Source organism: Hippocampus bargibanti, linkage group LG02 (genome assembly GCF_051943395.1).
Source record: "Hippocampus bargibanti isolate YZ-2025 linkage group LG02, ASM5194339v1, whole genome shotgun sequence".
Classification (NCBI taxonomy): Eukaryota; Metazoa; Chordata; class Actinopteri; order Syngnathiformes; family Syngnathidae; genus Hippocampus; species Hippocampus bargibanti.
Genome location: NC_142735.1, coordinates 14,024,720 through 14,045,600, shown reverse-complemented (window position 1 = coordinate 14,045,600; position 20,881 = coordinate 14,024,720). Strand labels below are relative to the sequence as shown.

The following is a 20,881-nucleotide window of genomic DNA, read 5'->3' as shown; positions in this document are numbered from 1 at the left end:
GGGAATTGTGAAGCCTGACAGCAGTCGGTAGGAACGAGCGGCGGTACCTCTCCTTCTTGCAGCGCGGGTGAAATAGTCTCTGGCTAAAGGAGCTACCCAGAGCTGTCAGGATGGGCAGGAGGGGGTGGGAGGGGCTGTCCGTCATAGCTTTTAGTTTAGCTAGCGTCCGTCTGTTGCCCACCTCCTCTAGAGAGTCCAGCGAGCAGCCCACGACAGAACTGGCCCGCTTGACAAAGCGCTCCAGTCTTTTTTTGGGGACACGTTATACACACACACTCAACACTACTAAATGCTCCTCAATTCATGTTGAGTTTTTTGTCTGCTTGCTAATGGGAGACTGTTTCATTCCAGTAAATTGAAGCTTCACCCTTTACATGCACGTACAGTACACATAGCTCAAGGCACAAAGTGACACCAAGGAAGTACAAAATATTTGGCAGAACGTAAGCCTGAGCATAAAAACAGCAAATAGATGAAATTGTCAGTGAAGGACAATGGGCTCCTAAAACAAGTTGGAGATTCGTGAATTTGAAATTCGGACTGGAATGAAATTGCAGCACATCAAGCCCATATTTAAAACCATAAAAGAGCTACGTCTGGAAACGAAATGTGGATTGAAACTATTTTTTTTTAAATTACCAATTAAAAACCCAGGACGTGCATGACACTTGAACTGATGTGCTGCCGGAGAGGAAGTTGAGCAGGCGTCTTTGTACTCTACTGTATGGACGTAGACTCGCAAGGATCAGACCTTGTATCAGGAAAAGTATCTGCAGTGCTCTGCTCCGCCCCAACATCCTCTCTGTCGCTGAGTTTTCACACAGCCAAGAAACCTCGAGGAAAAGGGCCACATTTATTCCCCCTCCCGTTGATAGTATGGCGGAATAATACCCAGCGACGTATCATTCGTGGGCTGGAGTTATATTACAGCGGACTTCCGCTTCACTGCACAAACATTCGGAAATAATCAACCGGACCCATGCGGATTTGAGCGAGAAACGGGTGATGTGTCGCTCGGACATTGAGAATTTAACCAGTAATTTCAAAGGCTCTGAAACGATGTGGAAAGAAGAATATGATGCTCACTTCGATTTTTTGCTGCTACTTCTGTAAGTTCAATTTTTTTTTTCGAGACCGGTGGGCGGTTTTACTGTCGAATAAGCGATTTTGCAGCGTGGAAAAGTGGAACGAGTGAGCCCCCGTTACAAGGAAAATCACTGTCAAATTCTTAATTTTTGACTCACACATCAAATACTGTATATCATTCGCACATTTGCCAATTCTCACGGCGTCTTAACCTACAGAGCGCAGCCTAGTATACTCGAATAGGAGTGTACATAAATAAATAAATGCCGGTAATCATAACCATTTTTTGTAATTCATGTAAAAAATTCAGGAAACAATTCCCTACCCTAAAATTGTCTCCTTGGAGTCTTCTTACGTTGTCATTTTACTTTTGGTTATCCTCATGAACGTGACTGACCCGTGGTGTAACCATTGGGTCACGAATTTGATCAATCAATATGCGCAAACCCGACTGCCAAAAAGTAGCCCCAGTTGATGAAATAGCGGTTTGAAGCCCAAGTACACATTGCAACAGTTATTTTTTTGTCGACATCGTATCTGCGGTCCTCATCAGTTAAAACACGCTGTCACACAACAGCGCGCATACACAAAAGCCTTTCTGCAAGTTATGGACTGTACATTGGTGAACCACAATTGAACAATGACATTCCAGCATTTCATAATTGATGGCTGTCCCACATGCCAAGGGAATCACTTACAGTCCCATTCACGCTTCCAGTCAAGCTCAGGAACACATATAAACATACCTTGCAGGCAGAAAATCTCCATGTTCTTGCTCCACCAAAGAGATTAAGTGAGTCACTGACATGCACCATCATGTTCACCATGTCCTGTATCACTGACGCAAACATTTTAAGGCAAAATGGTGTTCTCGGTGAGCAGTTATGTAGCATCGAGCTTCTGTATGCACAGTAAATTACAGTCTTGTATTGGGATCGATAGTCACTTTCAAGTTGTCTTGTGTATTATGATGTTTGCAGACATTCTTTGCGTTTGAACTCAAGCGTACTAATCACCAAGCTCTTTTAAACATCAAGCTGTTTTTTTTGGCAACGGTGTAAGTGCAAAGGGCCACCAACACGAGAGTCATATTATATAATGTTCTTCACCATTATGAATTGTATTCATAATTCAATGACGACACTGATCACATTGGAATGATTTTACAGGTTCCAAAACAAATGTCAATGTAAATGTCAATTTGCAACACTTTATTCCTAGGAGTCCACAATGTGTTTACATTTTAAAATGATCTATTCTACTGCATTCCTACGAAATAACAATGTCCTGTTAGTTGTGGTGAGTTATTTGTATAGCCAACTACTTACGGGTGAGGGGTCACGTTGGTCACGCCTGGTCGATTGGATTGGATTAGTCTTAATTAGTCTCACAGTGGAGACATTTACATTTCACAGCAGCAAAGTGATCAAAGTAAGAGGAAAGGAAAGGAAGAAGCATAAAAACAAAATACAGGAGCTGCTGAAAAGGCAGCCACTCTCGCGGCCCCATCTTGAAGTCAAAATAACAAAAAATAACTAAGACAGGCAGTTATTCAATCTTAAGCACTTTCTGCACCCTCATTGTTGTATGAAGCATTTCAAGATGAAAGGGGAGAGGATCAAGACGTCCTTTTCACCAGTGGATAAGGGACGTCAAGGTGAAATGTGCACGTCTGCTACAAGCTAAATGTTGAAAGCAAACACGAAGCTGTAGCATCCATTGATGAAAAGAGACTGTCTCACATCTCCTGTCCCACGTAAATACGCTTCAATTCCAAGCCGTGACAGTTCCACATACGCATCGGCGCAGAGCGTGTGTGGTGTATGCTGCAAGCACGTTTTTTCAAAGAAAGAAAACCTTTCTTCGTCCCACAATGGAGACATTCCCAATTCACAGCAGTAACATTCAGAAAGGAAGAAGTAGAAGAACAAAATACGTATTGGAACTGCCATAACTTTTTGCTGTGTCAATGAGATTGTATTGACTGAAATTATATGGATCTGACAGGGAAATGCATTTTAGCTCCAATCAAACAATTTGATGCTGTTTTGCAAACCATGTTAACGCTTTGCCCGAGTTTGTGCGCTAAAGTATTTGTACAGATACAGTACATTCACCCTCCTGTTCTCCAGGAAGGATCTTAATCAGATTCCCCCCAAGCAACTCCACTGGCTGCCCTTCAACACATAACTGTTCTAATGGCTTCACACTTCCGGATATAACAGCTGCCCACCCTCTCCCCAAGGATGAGCCGAGAAACCCCCACATGAAAGCAATTTTGGCAGATACAATCTGACCGTACTTTAATTCGGAATAGTGTATGTCCATCTCTTGTCTACTAATGCTTGAAGGATTAATGTGAATTTGTGAGCAATGTTGTTGAGGGCAGTAGCTCCCCCAAGCATGGTATCACAGTTATAAGTGGTTCAAGGTCATGGGCATTTTGAAAAATAATGATGGTCTGATTGAATCAGCCAAGGAAATAAAGTAAAACCTTTGACGAAGAAAAATTGTGAAGGGCGTAGGATGGGGTCACAGCAAAGGCTTTGTCAGCTCCTGTAGCCTGCAGGAGGGCAATGGAAATATTTGTTTGCTTTTTTTCCCTTTAGCGTCAGTCTCTATTCACATGGCAGTTTCATTCTTTTCTTTTTTTTTTTAATTTGACAAGTTGCCCAATTGAGCCCTTTCAATTTGAACTTGGCTGCCATTGTATCCATTGGTATCCGGCAAATCTTAAACGATAATGGCTAGCAATGTATTGAGTTTGTGAGGGTAATGCAATTGGGTTGATGTGATTATGCAAAAACAAACCTTCTGGCGGGAATGCTTACATGCCACCCTGATGCAAACCCAAAGGAAATCAGCAAATGTCATTTAGAGTGATGGTGGGGAATAGGAATGTTTTTTTTTTCTTGTGAAATGTGTCCTACAGTTTAAAGTCCTGTGTTGTTTTTTTCCCCATCCCAAATTAACAATGTATAGAATTAATGTCGGTGGTTTTGATTTCGCCCTTCAAAGAATGCAATGTGTCTGTTTGTCAACACTCATGTGGCATCAGTTCAGTGCTGTATTGTTTGTCCACAAGTCTGCTAGTGATTTTACATTTCCACATCATTTGGTTTGATGTTTATGATGATAATAATCTCTTTAATGAGCTCTGCCAACTTGACAAGATATTTTTTTGCGCTTTACAGGGACTTCAACTGTCAACTTGCATAACTATTCCAAATAGGGGTGACTAAATCGTGTTCACCCAGTTCTAAAAGGAATCAGAGGACTCTGTCTCAGTGTCACATTCTTACATCGCTTATTTTCCAGGTCGGCAGCTAGTGGGCATGAGATGGACACTTAGTAGGTCAGCTGAAGCAATTTACCTCAGGATCTTTATAACAACAAAGGCTTAGTTTGGTTGAGCCAAAGCCATCATCGTAGACTACTCTGAATTCATAATCAGAATCAGAAAACCTTTATTCGTCCCACAATGGGGAAATTTGCAGTCCACAGCAGCAATTTGAAAGGGAATGGGGTGGGTGTGGGAGGGTGAAAGGATAGAAAACAAGATATTCTAAGCATCAGAATCAGAATCATCTTTATTGCCAAGTATGTAGAACACACAAGGAATTTGTTTCCGGTAGAACACGCTGCACTAGTATCGTTGTCAAAAAAAAAAAAAAAAAAAACAAAAAAAAACTGCTAAGTGGCACTATACAGTTCCATTTTGGCTACTGTTGAAAGCATAGCAAAAAAAAAAAAAAAATCAACTGTATACTGACGTTACTAATGCGCAAAACCGTTTCATCAAAAACTGTACATATTGCAAGTATCAAGAAAGGCATATTGATATATGTAGCTGTATTTCATCAACCCATATTTATAGTCCAAGTGTCAAGTGTCTAGTTTTTTTCCCACATTAGTTTTGAGAATTGCGAAGCCTGACAGCAGTCGGTAGGAACGAGCGGCGGTACCTCTCCTCCTTGCAGCGCGGGTGTAAAAGTCTCTGGCTGAAGGAGCTACCCAGTGCTGTCAGGGTGGGTGGGAGGTAGCTGTCCATCATAGATTTTAGTTGAGCAAGCGTCCGTTTGTTGCCTACCTCCTCCAGAGAGTCCAGCGAGCAGCCCAGGACAAAACTGGCCCTCTTGTCTTTTCCTGTCCCGGGTGGTGATGCTGCCTGACCAGCAGACAATTACATAGTGGATGGCTGAAGCCACCACAGAGTCATAGAACGTCTTTAGGAGTGAATTAATACTTGAAATAAACTGTTGGGGCTTTGAGAGCTATTGTGGAGATTGTGATCTGCCCTTTCAGCTCAGAAGAGTGCCATTATTTCGATGGGAATTCATGTCAATGACACACCATATTCGACAGTATAACTCTATTTTGAGAAAAAAATGTTCATGAACCTGGGCACCTTGCTTGTGTGTTTGTTTTTGACTGTGAATGTGTTTGTGCTCCTCCAAACAGCGACACCAACATCACAGACGTGCTGTCTGACTCAGACGAGTGTGAGTTGGGCAGTCTGGAGCATTTGGAGCGCGGTAGCACCGACACTCTGGCCAATGGCTTCCGAGCTGACTATGAAGCTGCCAAAAGGCTCGCCAAACGCCTTTATCACCTTGAGGGCTTCAAGCGTTGCGATGTGGCCAGACACCTGGGCAAAAAGTGAGCAAATGCAAGCATGAATATTAATCGCAAAACGTTTGGGCAATACAGTATATCTTTTAAAGGTTAATTGAATTTGACCTTCTGTTAGTGCCCCCCGCACCCTCTCCACACACACACACACACACACACACACACACACACACACACACACACACACACACACACACACACACACACACACACACACACACACACACACACATTATTGACGAGAAGGTGAAAGGCAAAAATAACATCCGGTGTTCTTTGTCTCAAGGACATAGACTATTGTCTCTCTCTCTCTCTCTCTCTCTCTCTCTCTCTCTCTCTCTCTCTCTCTCTCTCTCTCTCTCTCTCTCTCTCTCTCTCTCTCTCTCTCTCTCTCTCTCTCTCTCTCTCTCTCTCTCTCTCTCTCTCTCTCTCTCTCTCTCTCTCTCTCTCTCTCTCTCTCTCTCTCTCTCTCTCTCTCTCTTTGTCTGTAGTTTGATTGCAACCTGCCGATGACAGTATGACATGCTAAGCTCTCACTTACAATGGTCAAGCGCTGTTGATCAATTTTGGGGGATTGTCTTTGTCCCATGATGCCAAAACATCAACAGCACAATGAAGAGCAAATGTGAATTCAAATAGAAGCAGGGCATATAATGAAGCCAACGCCTCTTGTAAATTTTGCTGTTCGGCTCATTGTTAGAGACTGTCAAAGGGGGCAAAACATAATGAGATATTGCAAAGTTTGATACGTTCATTCAAAGATTTTTAGAAGGTCAGATTAAGTTCACTCACCCGATGTCAAGTTTTTGAAAGCAGTTTAAATGGACGTTACAATCTCCTTTTCATTTGCTTTCTACTTTCTTGCAGTAATGATTTTAGTCAGTTGGTGGCATCAGAGTACCTGAGTTTCTTTGACTTCTCTGGTTTGTCACTGGATCGGGCCTTAAGGTAATGTTTCATCACTTTGCTGCTGTGAAATGTAAATTTTCCCCACTGCGAGACTAATAAAGGCATATATAATCTAATCTAATCTAATCTAATCTAATCTAATGCACACAGCAGTCACACACTGTATGCGTGCCAGGGTAAAGGCTCGTTCGGCCACAAATTTGTGGATGTCATATTCACTGTTCACAACGCATGAGTGCTTATCAAGCTGTCGTGTTCGCTGCAGTGAGCCTGTGACGCAGACAGCTAGCCAGAGCAGCACTTTCTTGTGTCTGACCTGTGGGCGTTCTAACACACTGTCGTCAAACCGCCTCCATGAAGCTCACAGTGCTTCTGAATATTTGACTACTCTTTCTATAAGTGAACATTTTACTCAACTACAAAAGCTGTGGTGTTATTTGAAATAAAATTATTGGGAAGGTTTAGCTAATGACAGTTTTATTTGTCAGTAGACTAGCTTCTTTACCTCCAGCAGCTCTTTATTAGAATATGAAACTGGCCCTAAAATAATCCTACTTTTGACATTGAAAATAATCAAATCGAAGAACAGTGAACACTTTGTTAACTGTGGTTTAAAATCCACCTGCACCCTTCCATCCATCCATTATCTGAAGCTGGATCATCTCCCAGCTGACATCGCGAAATAGCCACAAGGGAAGATCTGCTCTCTCGTATCAATAAGACCCAAAACATACAAATAATCTTTTTTTTTCAAATTCCATACACTTTACACATTTTTTTGGCTCATTCTTACAACACACTTAAAATGATGAAAACAAACTATTTAAATAAGGTGTAAATGTGATTGAAAACTAATTGAAAAAATGACAAGCGTAACATGTATAGAAAATGTGGTTCTGCCTGTCACTGTAGATTACAGGCATAAACAAACTACTACTTCAAGCACTTCTAATGATTTGCTATGACACGGCCATGTGGCACGGAAAAATCCCAACTGTTAGGGACTCTGAGACTGTCAATGGATTGAAATGGTTTAAGAAAATGGCTCATCACTTTTCTTTTCTTTTGACAATTGTTTATTGTCTTCGGCTGAAAGTTCAAAAGGGATCTTCTATTACCAGCAAACACACACGCAACAGTATCATGCGTGACCCCTTTCCCTTGTTTCTAAAAGCATGATTGACTGTAACTGTGACCTCAGACTTGTGATTTCCATTTGGCCTTTCATGTGTGACAGGAACTTTTTAAAAGCCTTTCCACTGATGGGGGAGACACAAGAAAGAGAGCGCGTTCTAGTGCATTTCTCCAAACGCTTCTGCCACTGCAACTTACAGACACTCACATCTGAAGGTCAGAGCAATCCTGTTGCCTTTGAAGAATTTATGGAAAGCAAAATATTCCATACCGTAGTGGCTTAGAATAACTTGGTTATGTAATGTGTTTTGATACAAAGTAACTGTATACATTGACTTGGCATGACATTAGGTACATGTGCAAATCTAATTTTAAGGGGTCGTTGATTTACGACATTCTCTCTGTATGCCATTTCAATTACATTACAGACAGCCTGCGCCCTAACGTTCCTTTTTCATGTGGCACAAGAAGACATGTTTCATGACTGCTGCAATTAATGTTTATAATGTATTGTTTTTGCCTTTTTTTAAATGTAAACATATATATCCATGATTTGGACATTTGCAAGAGTTGCAGACTTGTTGAGGCAACTGTGTGTGTCATCATTTGGTCAGATAATGCTGTTTTTCAGTTCCTCGTTTAAAGGACAACCGACGTCTCCGGACAAGTTGTGTCCATAATTTGTAAAATGGCTTCAAATTACTTCTACTGAGCGTGTTTTACAAAGATTCCACCGCATATAGCTATATTTTCTGTTTAAGACTCACGCTGAATATTCAGGAAGTCTTGTTTTTGAGTTGGTGACGAGTCCGTACGTGACGTCACTAAAGGACCGCCCCATGACCGTAAAAAAGACGCATTGTAGCGGTCCTTCCATCACGTCAATGTATTATTACTATTTTGTGCCTCTTTTTTTGTGTGAGAGATTTCTCCCCAATGTTGCCTCAAAATGGCACAAATAAATTCTTTAATCGATTCCAAACATGTATGCTTTCCTCTTCAGAACTATTTGAATCATATCCATAACTGGATGTGGAACAAGAAAGCATATTCTCCGAATCTGATGTTTGCAATCAATTAAAGAATTTATTCCGTGTCATTTTGAGGCAAACGGGCAGGGGGGATGTCTCACCCAAAAAGAGGCAATAAAATGGCCACCGAGCTGTGAGGAATGAAGCACCCCGTTTCCACATGCTGATATATTCGTTTCATGGAGCTTGGACTCCCTCTGCGGGCGGCTTTTGTATGTAACACACGGTTTTCAAAAAGACAGTACAGCAAAATACATTGACGTGATGGAAAGACGCTACAATGTGTCTTTTTTACGGTGAGGAGGCGGTCCTTTTCTGACGTCACGTAAGTACTCGTCACCAACTCAAAAACAAGACTTCCTGAATGTTCAGAGCGAGTCTTAAAATGTAAAATATAGCTATATGCGGTGGAATCTTATTAAAATACGCCCACTAGAAGTCATTTGAAGCCATTTTACAAATTATGGACACAACTTGTCCGGAGACGTCGGTTGTCCTTTAAGTCATTTTTATTGGTGTTTTGCATTTGACTAAAAATATCATACTGCGTGTTTTGGGTATTTTAGATGCTATAAAGTTAAAAAACAAAGAAATGACGTTGGTTGTCCTTTAATTATTTATTTATCAATGTGTTTATTTGTTACATTTCTAATGGCACAGAAGTATAATCGTGAAGCTAATACTGCATGAGCATATCTGAGTGATTATGTCGCCTCCCGATTTAAATATATGCTTATATTTTTGGTATATTTATTGCAAACTGAGGATGCCTCAACCCAATACTACATGTTTATGAAAAAACATATTTACCCCCCAACATTTACAATTTAATGTTCCGTTTGAATACTGGTTGAAAAAAAATCGAGGTGGTTTTAATGTAATAATATATTGCTGAATCACAGTACTGCATATGTTTCTTCTTATTTTTGCCCCTCTCATGCAGCTAAATCTTATTCTTTTCCTTTTGGCTTTTCCTCTTCTCTCACACCAGCTGCCTTCATGTCTTCCTTGACAACATCCATAAACCTCCTCTTTGGTCTTCCTCTCGGTCTCCTGCCTGCAGTTCAAGGCATCCTTCTCCCGATATAGTCATTCTCTCTCCTCTGGACATGTCCAAATCTCAGTCTGGCCTCTCTGACTTTCTCTCCAAAGCCTCTAATATGAGTTGTCCCTCTAATGTACTCATTCCTGATCCTATCCAACCTGGTCACTCCCAAAGAAAACCTCAACATCTTCAGCTCTGCTACCTGTCTTTCCTTCAGTGGCACAGTCTCCAGTCCAAACATCATGGCTGGTCTGTTTTAATACACTTTTCCTTTCATCCTAGCTGAAACCCTTCTATCACACATCACACCTGACATTTTTCTCCAGCCGCTCCAGCCTGCCTGGACACACTTCTTCACCTCTTTTCCACACTCTCCATTGCTCTGGACATTTGACCCCAAGTACTTAACATCATCCACCTTCTTTATCTCTTCTCCCTGTAGCATCACTCTTGCACTTGGATCCCTCTCATTCACACACATATATTCCGTCTTGCTGCCACTGATCTTCATTCCTCTCCGTTCCAGGGCATATCTCCACAATCTGTAGTTTCTCCGCCACCTGTTCCCCATTCTTGCTACAGATCACAATGTCATCTGCAAACATCATGGCCCAAGGAGATTCTTGTCTAACATTGTCTGTTAGCCTGTCCATCACCATAGCAAATAAGAAGGGGCCCAGAGCTGACCCCTGGTGGAGTCCCACCTCCACCTTGAATTCCTCATTTACACCTACAGCACACCTCACAACTGTCTTACAGTCATGATACATGTCTTTCACCGCTCTAACATACTTTTCTGTCACTACAGGCTTCCTAATGCAATGCCACAGCTCTTCTCTGGCCACCCTGTCGTACGCTTTCTCCAGATCTATAAAGACACAATGCAATTTCTTCTGACCTTCTCTCTACTTCTCTATCAGCATTCTTAAAGCAAACACTGCATCTGTCGTACTCTTTTTTTTTTATGGAATGAAGCCATATTGCTGCTCACAAATGTTCACTTCTGCTCTTAGTCTAGCTTCAACTACCCTTTCCCAGTTTCATTGTATGGCTCATCAACTTTATTCCTCTGTAGTTAGTACAACTCTGCACATCTCCTTTGTTCTTAAAAATGGGCACGGGTACACTTCGTCTCCATTCTTCAGGCATCTGTTCACCATCTAAGATCTTGTTGAATCACCCAGTCAGGAACACAACCGCCACCTCTCCAAGACACTTCCATACCTCGATTGGTAAATCATCAGGCCCGAGTGCCTTTCCCCCCTTCATCCTCTTCAGCGCCCTCCTCACTTCATCCTTGCTAATGTTTGCTACGTCTTGGCCCACAACAGTCACATCTTCTACTCTTTGTTCCTTCTCATTTTCCTGATTCAACAATTCTTCAAAGTACTCTTTCAATCTTGCCATCACACAATTGGCACCTGTTAATACATCTCGATCCTTAATTACCCGAACGTGCTCAGTCAAGATCAGTCTCGTCTTCCTTGCTGTCCAACCGAGCATACAAGTCATCATAGGCCTCTTGTTTGGCCTTTGCCACCTTTATTTAACTGTGCGCTGCATCTCCTTGTACTGCAGTCTACTCTCGTCCATCACCTCAGTGTCCCACTTCTTTTTTCCTCTCATGCAGTTAAATAAGAGAACTAAATATGTATGAGCGCTGCTCAGTGTGATGGAGTATAATTTCACATCACAACGATTTGTAACTATACTGTAGATTCCATAACACGTTTTAGGTGTACCTAATGTTGTGGCAGGCAAATGTACAGTGTGCTGTGGTTAGACTCCACAACACATTTTAGGTGTACCTAATGTTGTGGCAGGCGAATGTACAGTGCGCTGTGGTGCTTTAATAAGTTTAGTTGATCACACCGTGACATGAACGATTTCTGAATGCGTGTCACTTCACTGTAAGAGACTGCATGACATTGCATGCGTGTGTTTTTTCATGCGTGACACCAAGTTGACCTTAGCCTTGTGTGTCGTCCCTCTGCAGATGGAGCCCACACATTAACCTGTGCTCTCATGCTGCTTAACACAGATCTACACGGACATGTATGTGTTTCTATTCTCGTCTTATGTAACCACCCTGCGTAGATTCAAAATATCAACAAAACAGGCCTTTGCCGTCAATGGCAGAGCTTATTTTTGATCGACATGTTTCTGTCTTTCTAAAGTCACCCGCCACTTCCTCCTCCTCCCTTCACTGACTCTCCTCACACTTGCCTTCCAGCCTACTTTTTGACCTACTCCTGTCCTTACATAGTCTCAAGTGTTCATTTTTAACTGGATAATGGTGATGTGAACCACATAGCACAATCAGTAGTTATCAGCCCATGTTCCCTCAAGTGCTCACATCAATCCTGCCCTTGCTAAACACTCGCGTAGTGAATCGCGCTCCTTTAACTAACATCCTTTCTCCTTTTTTTGTTCCTTTTCTTCCCTTTCAAATCCTCCCCATGCTCACCACATCCGGTTTCCTGGCCTCTCTCTGTCCCCGCAGGTGGTAAGTATTCCTCCGGTGCCAATTTTTGAATCAGTCCCTGTATTGTGCTCCCTTTGGTTTCACAATCAATGTCCCAAATTCGTTGCTTATGCTACTTGAGGTTCTAAATCAACGGATGAAGCTGAATGACCGCAAATTTAGAAAAGACAAAGAAGCCACCAATTCTTTGACCAAGATGAATGGGATATTTGTATTCAACATCCATCCATCCATCCATTTTCCAGACCGCTTAATCCTCATTAGGGTCGCGGGGGGTGCTGGAGCCTATCCCAGCTGTCTTCGGGCGTGAGGCAGGGGACACCCAGATTTTGTTGCCAGCCAATCGCAGGACACACAGAGACAAACAACCAGTCACTCGCACACTCATACCTAAGAACAATGTGGAGTGTTCAGTCTGCTTGCCATACATGTTTTTGGAATGTGGGAGGAAACCGGAGGACCCGGAGAAAACCCACTCAGGCCCGGGGAAAACATGCAAACTCCACACAGGGAGGCCGGAGCGGGACCACTGCACTGTGAAGCCAGTGTGCTCACCACCCGACTACCGGGCCGCTTTATATTCAACAGATAATGAATAATTTTTGATGTGACCGAGCCAAATGTAGTACAGGACCATCAGAGGCGCTGTTGTTTGCATTTTAATCTGTTATAGGAAGTTCTGCTACATCCTCACCGAAAAGTAGATCAACACAACAGATCCTCTCATCATAGTGGAAAAAATCCTTGGTCACCTGTGAAAATGTGGCTCAGTGCCCGTTCCTAATTTTACAGTACATTTAAAGGACAACCGACGTCTCCGGACAAGTTGTGTCCTTAATTTGTAAAATGGCTTCAAATGACTTCTACTGAGCGTATTTTACAACGATTCCACCGCATATAGCTATATTTTACGTTTTAAGACTCATGCTGAATATTCCGGAAGTCTTGTTTTTGAGTTGGTGACGAGTCCGCACGTGACGTCACTGAAGGAACGCCCCTGACCGAAAAAAAAAAGGACACATTGTAGCAGTCCTTCCATCACGTCAATGCTTGTTTGGTCTGAAAACCTTGTGTTGCAGCAGAAAGAGCCAGAAGAGGGCGTCCATGTAAGGAATTTATCAGCCTGTGGAAACGGGCTGATTCATTCCTCACAGAAGCTCGGTGGCCATTTTCTGCCTCTTTTTGGGTGAGACATTTCCCCCCAATGTTGCCTCAAAATGGCACGGAATAAATTATTTAATCGATTGCAAACATGTATCTTCAGAACTATTTGAATCATATTCATAACTGGATGTGTAACAAGAAAGCATATTCTCCGAATCTGAAGCCATTGTTTTGATTCTCCAGCAATGCAAGACGTCGTGGCGTGACGTCACGAACTGGGGGCGGGACTTCTGAAAATGCCCAATTCACAGCTCAATTTTTTTCAGATTTTGGACACTTCAAGTCATTTTTATTGGTGTTTTGCATTTGAATAAAATATACTGCGTGTTTTGGGTATCTTAGATGCTATAAAACGTTAGGAAACAAAAAAGTGACGTCGGTTGTCCTTTAAATATTGTGAGAACGGCAAAGAATTAAATATAACATTCAACAATTAATATATGCGTGTATAATTTGTGAACTTCTTTGCTCAGGCCAGAATATGACATCAAAACCCAAGTACAAGCTTGTCAAATAAAAGCACGAGCTTTGGGAATAGTGTAAACATTTCCACCTAGTGGACAGATACACAACTGCATTCAGTTTGGGCCAATTTCTTTGGACTCGGTTTACCGTCGTCAGCGTCATTTACATAAAACTACACCACTAATGGTCACACTTTTGATTTGTTCATTCCTTAGAACATTGGAAAGAAGATGTCATGCCAGCAGTTTATCAGTAATCTAGATGGCCTCAACAATGGCAACGACTTCCCCAAAGACTTATTGAAGGTACAGCACTCACCTCCCGAAAGTGTGCCTGTACCTCAAAAAATGTTTTATCCTCGCAGCAAGATTTTGTCACACCAATGTCCTTCCTTGCCTGCGCAGGTCTTGTACAACTCAATCAAGAACGAGAAGCTCGAGTGGGCTGTGTGAGTATGCTTTTAGTTCTGCAACAAAAGAAAAGGCATCTCTATGGGAATCTGCTATTCATTTTTTAAAAATAATTTTATTTTTTGCTGTGTGCAGTGAAGAAGAAGAGCTAAGGAAGAGCCTCTCAGAACTGGTGGAGGAGCAGTGTGAGGGCGGCAGTAAACGTGTTCCCAGGGTAACGGACAGCAATAACCCTTTCATCGCCATTCCCGTCCTCCTCAATGCTGTAACCTACAAACACGGAGTTCTGACTCGCAAAAGCCACGCTGACATGGATGGCAAACGGAGTAAGTATATAAACGTGAACGTACCAATCCTGGAGTCTGTATGAGCAGTTTAACATGTATATTTTAATTTTGGCATAATGTATTCTTGAATGATGAATCAGCATTTTTTTTAATCTGGCTCATATTTCTACAATGCAGCCCCACGAGGTCGCCGCGGTTGGAAGAAGTTCTATGCGGTTCTGAAGGGAATGATACTATATCTCCAAAAGGTACTGTATCCCACCTGTTTTCTTTGTTGCCATAGAAACACACACAAAACAGCACATGACTGATGTGGTGCATGCTGTTGAGTGGTTGACTGAGCTGTTTTGTATGCTTTGGCGAGTGAGTTGGAGGCAACTGTCGTGTGTGTTTGTCTCCCTCTCTTGGCGATGAGTCTTGATTGCAACAAACGATGTAAAGCGAAAACTTGGAACGTCTGCCTCACAGTTTTGAAGATCCGATCTTGAATTCCATCTTTGACCTTCCTGTGTGGAGTATGCACTCTACCTCCACACATCAAACCATGCATGTTTGGTCAATTGTAAACTCTATGTTGACTTTAGGTGTAAATGGGAGTGTTGAATTGTTATTTTCCTGGGAGTGGCTTGCAAATCTTTGCACAAAATTAGTAGTACAGTGATACCTCGGCTTACGAACGCTTTAGCTAACGAACTTTTCACCTTACGAACATTAAATTCGCGAGAATCTAATCTTGGCATACGAACTAGTTTTCGGGAAACACACAGAGCGCCACAATGGCTGGCGGACTAGTTTTCGGCGGAAGAACACCAAACCACATGGCCGAACAGCGCCACTGTGGCTGCCGGACTACTTTTCCACACACCCTTTCACTGAGTGCATACGTGGCATATGTGGTTTGTTATCAAGGATACATTTGCTATTATGGGACCGAAAAAGACCCCACCACAGGCTAATGTTCACAAAAGAAAATTACGGTCGAACAGAAGAAGGAGATCATCGAGAAACACGAACGAAGTGTGCGTTTGTGTGTCCCAGTACCAGTATGCTAAGTCGACCATTGCTACGTGTGGCTAAGGGTTTTTCTGTTTTGTTTAAGAAACGGTCTCAGGCAATAGAAGAGGTTGAAAAACTGATTTGGATTAACGAAAAGCAGATTGCAGGGCATAGTGTGAGTGCGGGTATTATCGCCAAGAAAGCACTGAAACTTCACTCGGATATCATCAAGAGGCAACTACATTGACCATCACAAAGGTAAATAAAACAACTTTATTATATAGTACAGTTTATTTCTTTAATTACAATCCAATACCACATTTATTATCCATAAAATATGGTATACTTTGTGTAGTTTTAAGGCTTATTTAGAATAAGATTATGTTTTATGGGGACCTGGAAACGGAAACGGATTATTCTCATTTTTAATGGTTTCTGATGGGAATTTAATGTTTGGAAGACACACTTTTCGCCTTACACACATTTTCTGGGAACCAATTAAGTTCGTAAACTGAGATATCACTGTACTTGTTTTCTCTGAATTCAATTTTGAGGACTGTGACCGTTTACCTTCACTGCGTCACAAGACATTTTGCAAATATTTACTGTATTTTCCGGTGTATAAGGCACACCCCCAATGAATGGTGTATTTTCAAATTTGTTCCATATATAAGGCTCACCGGAGTAAAGGTGCACCTTCAATGAACAGGAAAAAGTTTTCCAAATATGATATATGAACGTTTTCCAAATATAAGGCGCACCACATTATATCACATTATATAACATTATATAATTATAACGGTAGAGGCTGGGGTTACGCACTACTTCTTCCATGGCGGGAAAATGGAGTCGTAGCTGCTGACAGTCGTTAAGAGATTGTTGTGGCTCAATATGCAAATCTATGCTCAAAATTAGTAGAAGTACATATAAGGCGCCACTGTGTATAAGGCGCAGGTTCATCTTTTGAAGAAAATGAAGGCTTTTGGGTGTGCCTTATACACCGGAAAATACGGTACTTCTTTCATTTTCTGATGCATACAACTGAGTGTGTGTCTAACATGCAATATAACCTACAATTGATCTCATTTAGGATGAATATAAGCCAGATGCTGACATTTCAGAGGTGGACCTGAAAAATGCAGTGCGGATCCACCACGCCTTAGCCACTCGCGCTACCGATTACAGCAAGAAAGCCAATGTACTCAAGCTCAAAACCTCCGACTGGAGAGTTTTTCTGCTACAAGCCCCGTGAGTAAACTTAGCAGACTGGTTTACCTTGACCTGAATCAGCTCATCGCTGTGTTCCTCCTCTTTAGGAGCGAGGAGGAGATGATGTCGTGGATCTTCCGAATAAACCTGGTTGCGGCGCTGTTCTCTGCTCCAGCCTTCCCTGCCGCCATTGGCTCCATGAAAAAATTTTGCCGACCCATCCTTCCGTCATCATCAACAAGACTCAATCAGGTACACTGGAATATTGTGTGTGTGTGTGTGTGTGTGTGTGTGTGTGTGTGTGTGTGTGTGTGTGTGTGTGTGTGTGTGTGTGTGTGTGTGTGTGTGTGTGTGTGTGTGTGTGTGTGTGTGTGTGTGTGTGTGTGTGTGTGTGTGTGTGTGTGTGTGCGCGCGCGTGCGTGTGTTTGTTTATATCTAATCATGTAAACCAGTACAGACAGTATAAGCACATTTTCACCTTCTTGTTAATTACAAAACTTCTCATGTGTCCTTTATACTGTATTACATGACATACCTTTACACATTCTATTTATATGCAAATTCATTTTATGGGCTGTTTTGCGGATCTTCTATATTTTGCCCGGCGTGTGATTGGCGCAGGAGGAGCAGCTGCTGAGTCACGAGAGCAAATTGAAGCAAATGAGCCTTGAGCTGGAAGAGCACCGGAAAAACCCGCCCTCATCTGACCCCAAAAGCCGCGAATGGGAGGAGTATCGGCTCAAAGAGCACTACCTCACATATGAGGTATATAATTCGTCATGTTTTTTTACATGATCTGTGGCGTTTGTCATTTGTTGTTGGTTTCACACTGTGCCTGTGATTTTCACTCAACATTAGATACAGACCTGTATCAATCAAACAAAATCAGAATCAGAAAGCCTTTAATAGTCCCTCAGTGGGGACATTTGCAATCTACAGCAGCAAAAAAAATAAATAAAAATGCTCGCCTTTGAATGGCTTTGTAACAAAGGGTTGTTCAAAATATACAATCTAAGTTATTTTGTGGGTCGAGCCGGTTAAACAATACTGCATTACAAGTAGAATATCTTCCGAAGAATCCATTTGAGATATGCGTGTGTGATGATGGCAGTCAATCCCACTGGTTTGGCGTTTTCATATTACAGTAAAGTCTCGTTATATCGATATCGGATATATCGATAGTCCAGGTTATATCGATACTATTTCTATGCACGCACGGAGAAAATTACATGCAAACAGGGTCGGATATATCGATAGTCCCGGTTTTATCGATATTTTTTCGGACTCCCTTGAATATCGATATAACGAGACTTTACTGTATATAAAATCCAAAATCGCTAAGTAACCATTGCCTACGGAAGTCTGCTAGAAGAGTTTGGCGTAAACTCAGAAGAAACAAATCTACATAGAAGCACAAAGGATTCAGCAACACACATAGAGAGACAATATAAACATTACTAAAAAAGTAGATGCGGGCAGCTTAACTCATTCACTGCCATTCCTGAATTTATTCGGGAATTGAAAATATGACATGGAGCGCAATTACCATATTTGTTCAAGTTTTGGTTTTTCTTGCCGATGTGTTCCGATAAAGAGCTGATCAGACCTCTGGCAATTTTTTTCTCTGCCACGAAGGGGAAGCATTTTCCTTTTGTACAACCGCCCCCATTTCACGCTCATCTAACTCCAGACACATACAACATAGGAATTAACTCTTTTTTTCCTGATGAATGAAGAGAGTCTAAGGTTTCTAATGCTGTATTGAATGTTTATGTAGTCCTAAAACTCAATATTCCGTGGGTCCTGCAATTTGAGTGAAAATGACAAAAACCCTGGCACTGCAGTGGACACATTTTGCATATTGTCTTGCAGTGAATGAGTTAATATGTCTGGATTCTTTTTTTTCAGTCATTTGTGACATCTCTCTGTATCAAACCCTCTCCCGACTCTCCTTCCATTGTGAGCAGAAGACTCGATATGAGACCTACATCAGCCTACTTGGGGCCAAAATCCGCACTGAGACAGACGATCTGGAGAAGATTGAGGCCAGCGCGTTGGCGGGCCTAATGATGGAAGGCGTCCTCACCGGCCGTGACTGCCATCTCCGCAAGACTCAGTCCTCACCGTCCATCAACCAGGCTCACGGTGGCTTAAATGGCAAAGGAGCTGGTTGCACTGCCATGGGTCAGACCAGCTGAAAAGGAGGGAGGACCACAGACAGACACCATTGCCCTAAAAGCCTCCCTCAAAGCCAAAAGTGGTGTCATGTAACATGTTATCGGATCCCGGGTTGTTGTTTTACCTAAATCAAAATCCTTCCAAAAATGTGTCAACCCTGTTGATAAAAAGTTTCCTTGAGCAATAGAAGACCCTTCCTCGGCACTATGACACGCCCCCACCACCACCTCCTCGACCACAGTACTGTTGCACATTGAAAATGATCAGAACCGTGATTGCTATTTATTACATCGGTATTTTTTTCGAAGCAAATGTGATTTGATTTGTCTGGAGTCAAAATACGGATTTGCTTTTGAGCAGCTCGAATGAGACCAGACACCACAAATGATGTTCGAGCACGTCTGGTTCTTTCTCTGTCTGGTGTCTCTGCAGGCAGCGGCTGAGATAGAGGAAGCGGAAATGGTACGATTGTAGCATTTGGGCTTTTACATTTCAGACTCCCCTTTGGACCTGCGTAATGGGTGGAGTGTGATTTGCAAAGGCGGTACCACAAATCTGTTACGGAAAATTGAAACAAAAAACACTCAGATGGATCCTCCCATGTTGAACATATTTATTTATTTATTTTAATTTGCAAGAGAAAATGTTTATTGCCGCGAGTTTTTCAAACAGTCTCCTTGCACACGCATAGAGGGCGAAGCCCTGGTGGAACTCTTTGCCGGAGGAGCTCGTAGTGGAGTGCCTTACTCATGGCACCTTGACACCAGCTAGTGAGCACACGGTCAACCAGAACGAACTTGAATCAAAAAGGACTTGAAACCGAGCCAACTCTTGCTTGAGGTCTCGCGCTGTGATTTCGAAACCGCCGTTCCCCTAAAAACACGGCATGTGTTGCATTTTTTTTTCGTTCTATCTAGCGTTTCAAAGAAGAAATCAGCATGTGACTGAATGAAAGCACTATGTCATGTTCTGTTACAAGTGGCACCTTTCTCTACTTGAAAGCCTGCACTGATAATAGTTTGGGTGGGAAGAGTTGAAATAATGATGACTGAACCCTAAAATATTAGTGGAAACACTTCTCAATACAATTAGAGTCCAGAGTATTTGGACATGAACAATATTTATGTAATGTATCACAAAAATGAATTTGAAGTGTTAACACTTAGCTTTAATTGAAGGGGTTCCTCAAAAAGATGTCATTTAGCATTCAGAAGTATGGCCAATTTTATGTGTCCATTTTCAATGGCTCAACATTATGTAGGATTCAGATTTTCATTTCGCAAAGATGATGGGTTTACCTTTACCAGAGTATTCTTGACTTTTTCTGATTCTTTTTTGACCTCTTCAATTAAATCTGCAAATAAACGCTTCATTTACACCACATCAGTGTATAAAGGTCTGAGTTGGCAATGTTATTGTTAAAATACTTTTTGAGTGTTGGTTAGGAAGAATTTCACGTAGCATTGTTTTGGGCTTGATGAAGTAATTGTGCTTCATGTATTTTAGGTAAGAAAAAAATCATTTGCCGAAAGGGACAGGCTTTCTTATTTCAGAAAAAAAAACTTCAGCACAAATGCAGCTACCATTCTTGTGAGATGCACTTCTTTATAAAATATGATGATATTTTAGTCTCGGGGTTTTCCACAGTTTATTTCTTTCTTTGCTTTTGGCCCATTTGGACAAATGCAGTGGTAGGCCTGTTCCGATCGGTTGCACCAAACACCCCCGCAAAAAAAGTGTCAGGAGAGTGGCTGGAAAACAATGTGGCCAGCAAAATAGCCATCAAAACATCCGCCGCATGGGTCACTCTGAGCGTTGCGACAGACTTGTTTTCGAGGAAGCAAATGGTT

At 42.0% G+C, this 20,881-nt stretch overlaps 1 protein-coding gene across 1 annotated transcript; it reads left to right on the top strand.

The window, feature by feature from the left end:
- The first annotated feature begins 644 nt into the window (after positions 1–644).
- psd2 (pleckstrin and Sec7 domain containing 2) lies at positions 645–20,609 on the top strand. The gene is made up of 13 exons (XM_088989512.1): positions 645–1,109; positions 5,548–5,745; positions 6,586–6,666; positions 7,865–7,977; positions 11,834–11,892; positions 14,167–14,256; positions 14,356–14,399; positions 14,497–14,687; positions 14,826–14,896; positions 16,735–16,892; positions 16,961–17,105; positions 17,475–17,618; positions 18,821–20,609. Exons 1-13 carry the CDS (start codon positions 1,006–1,008, stop codon positions 19,049–19,051), a joined length of 1,629 nt encoding a protein of 542 aa, XP_088845638.1. The 5' UTR covers positions 645–1,005; the 3' UTR covers positions 19,052–20,609.
- Positions 20,610–20,881: the final 272 nt, after the last annotated feature.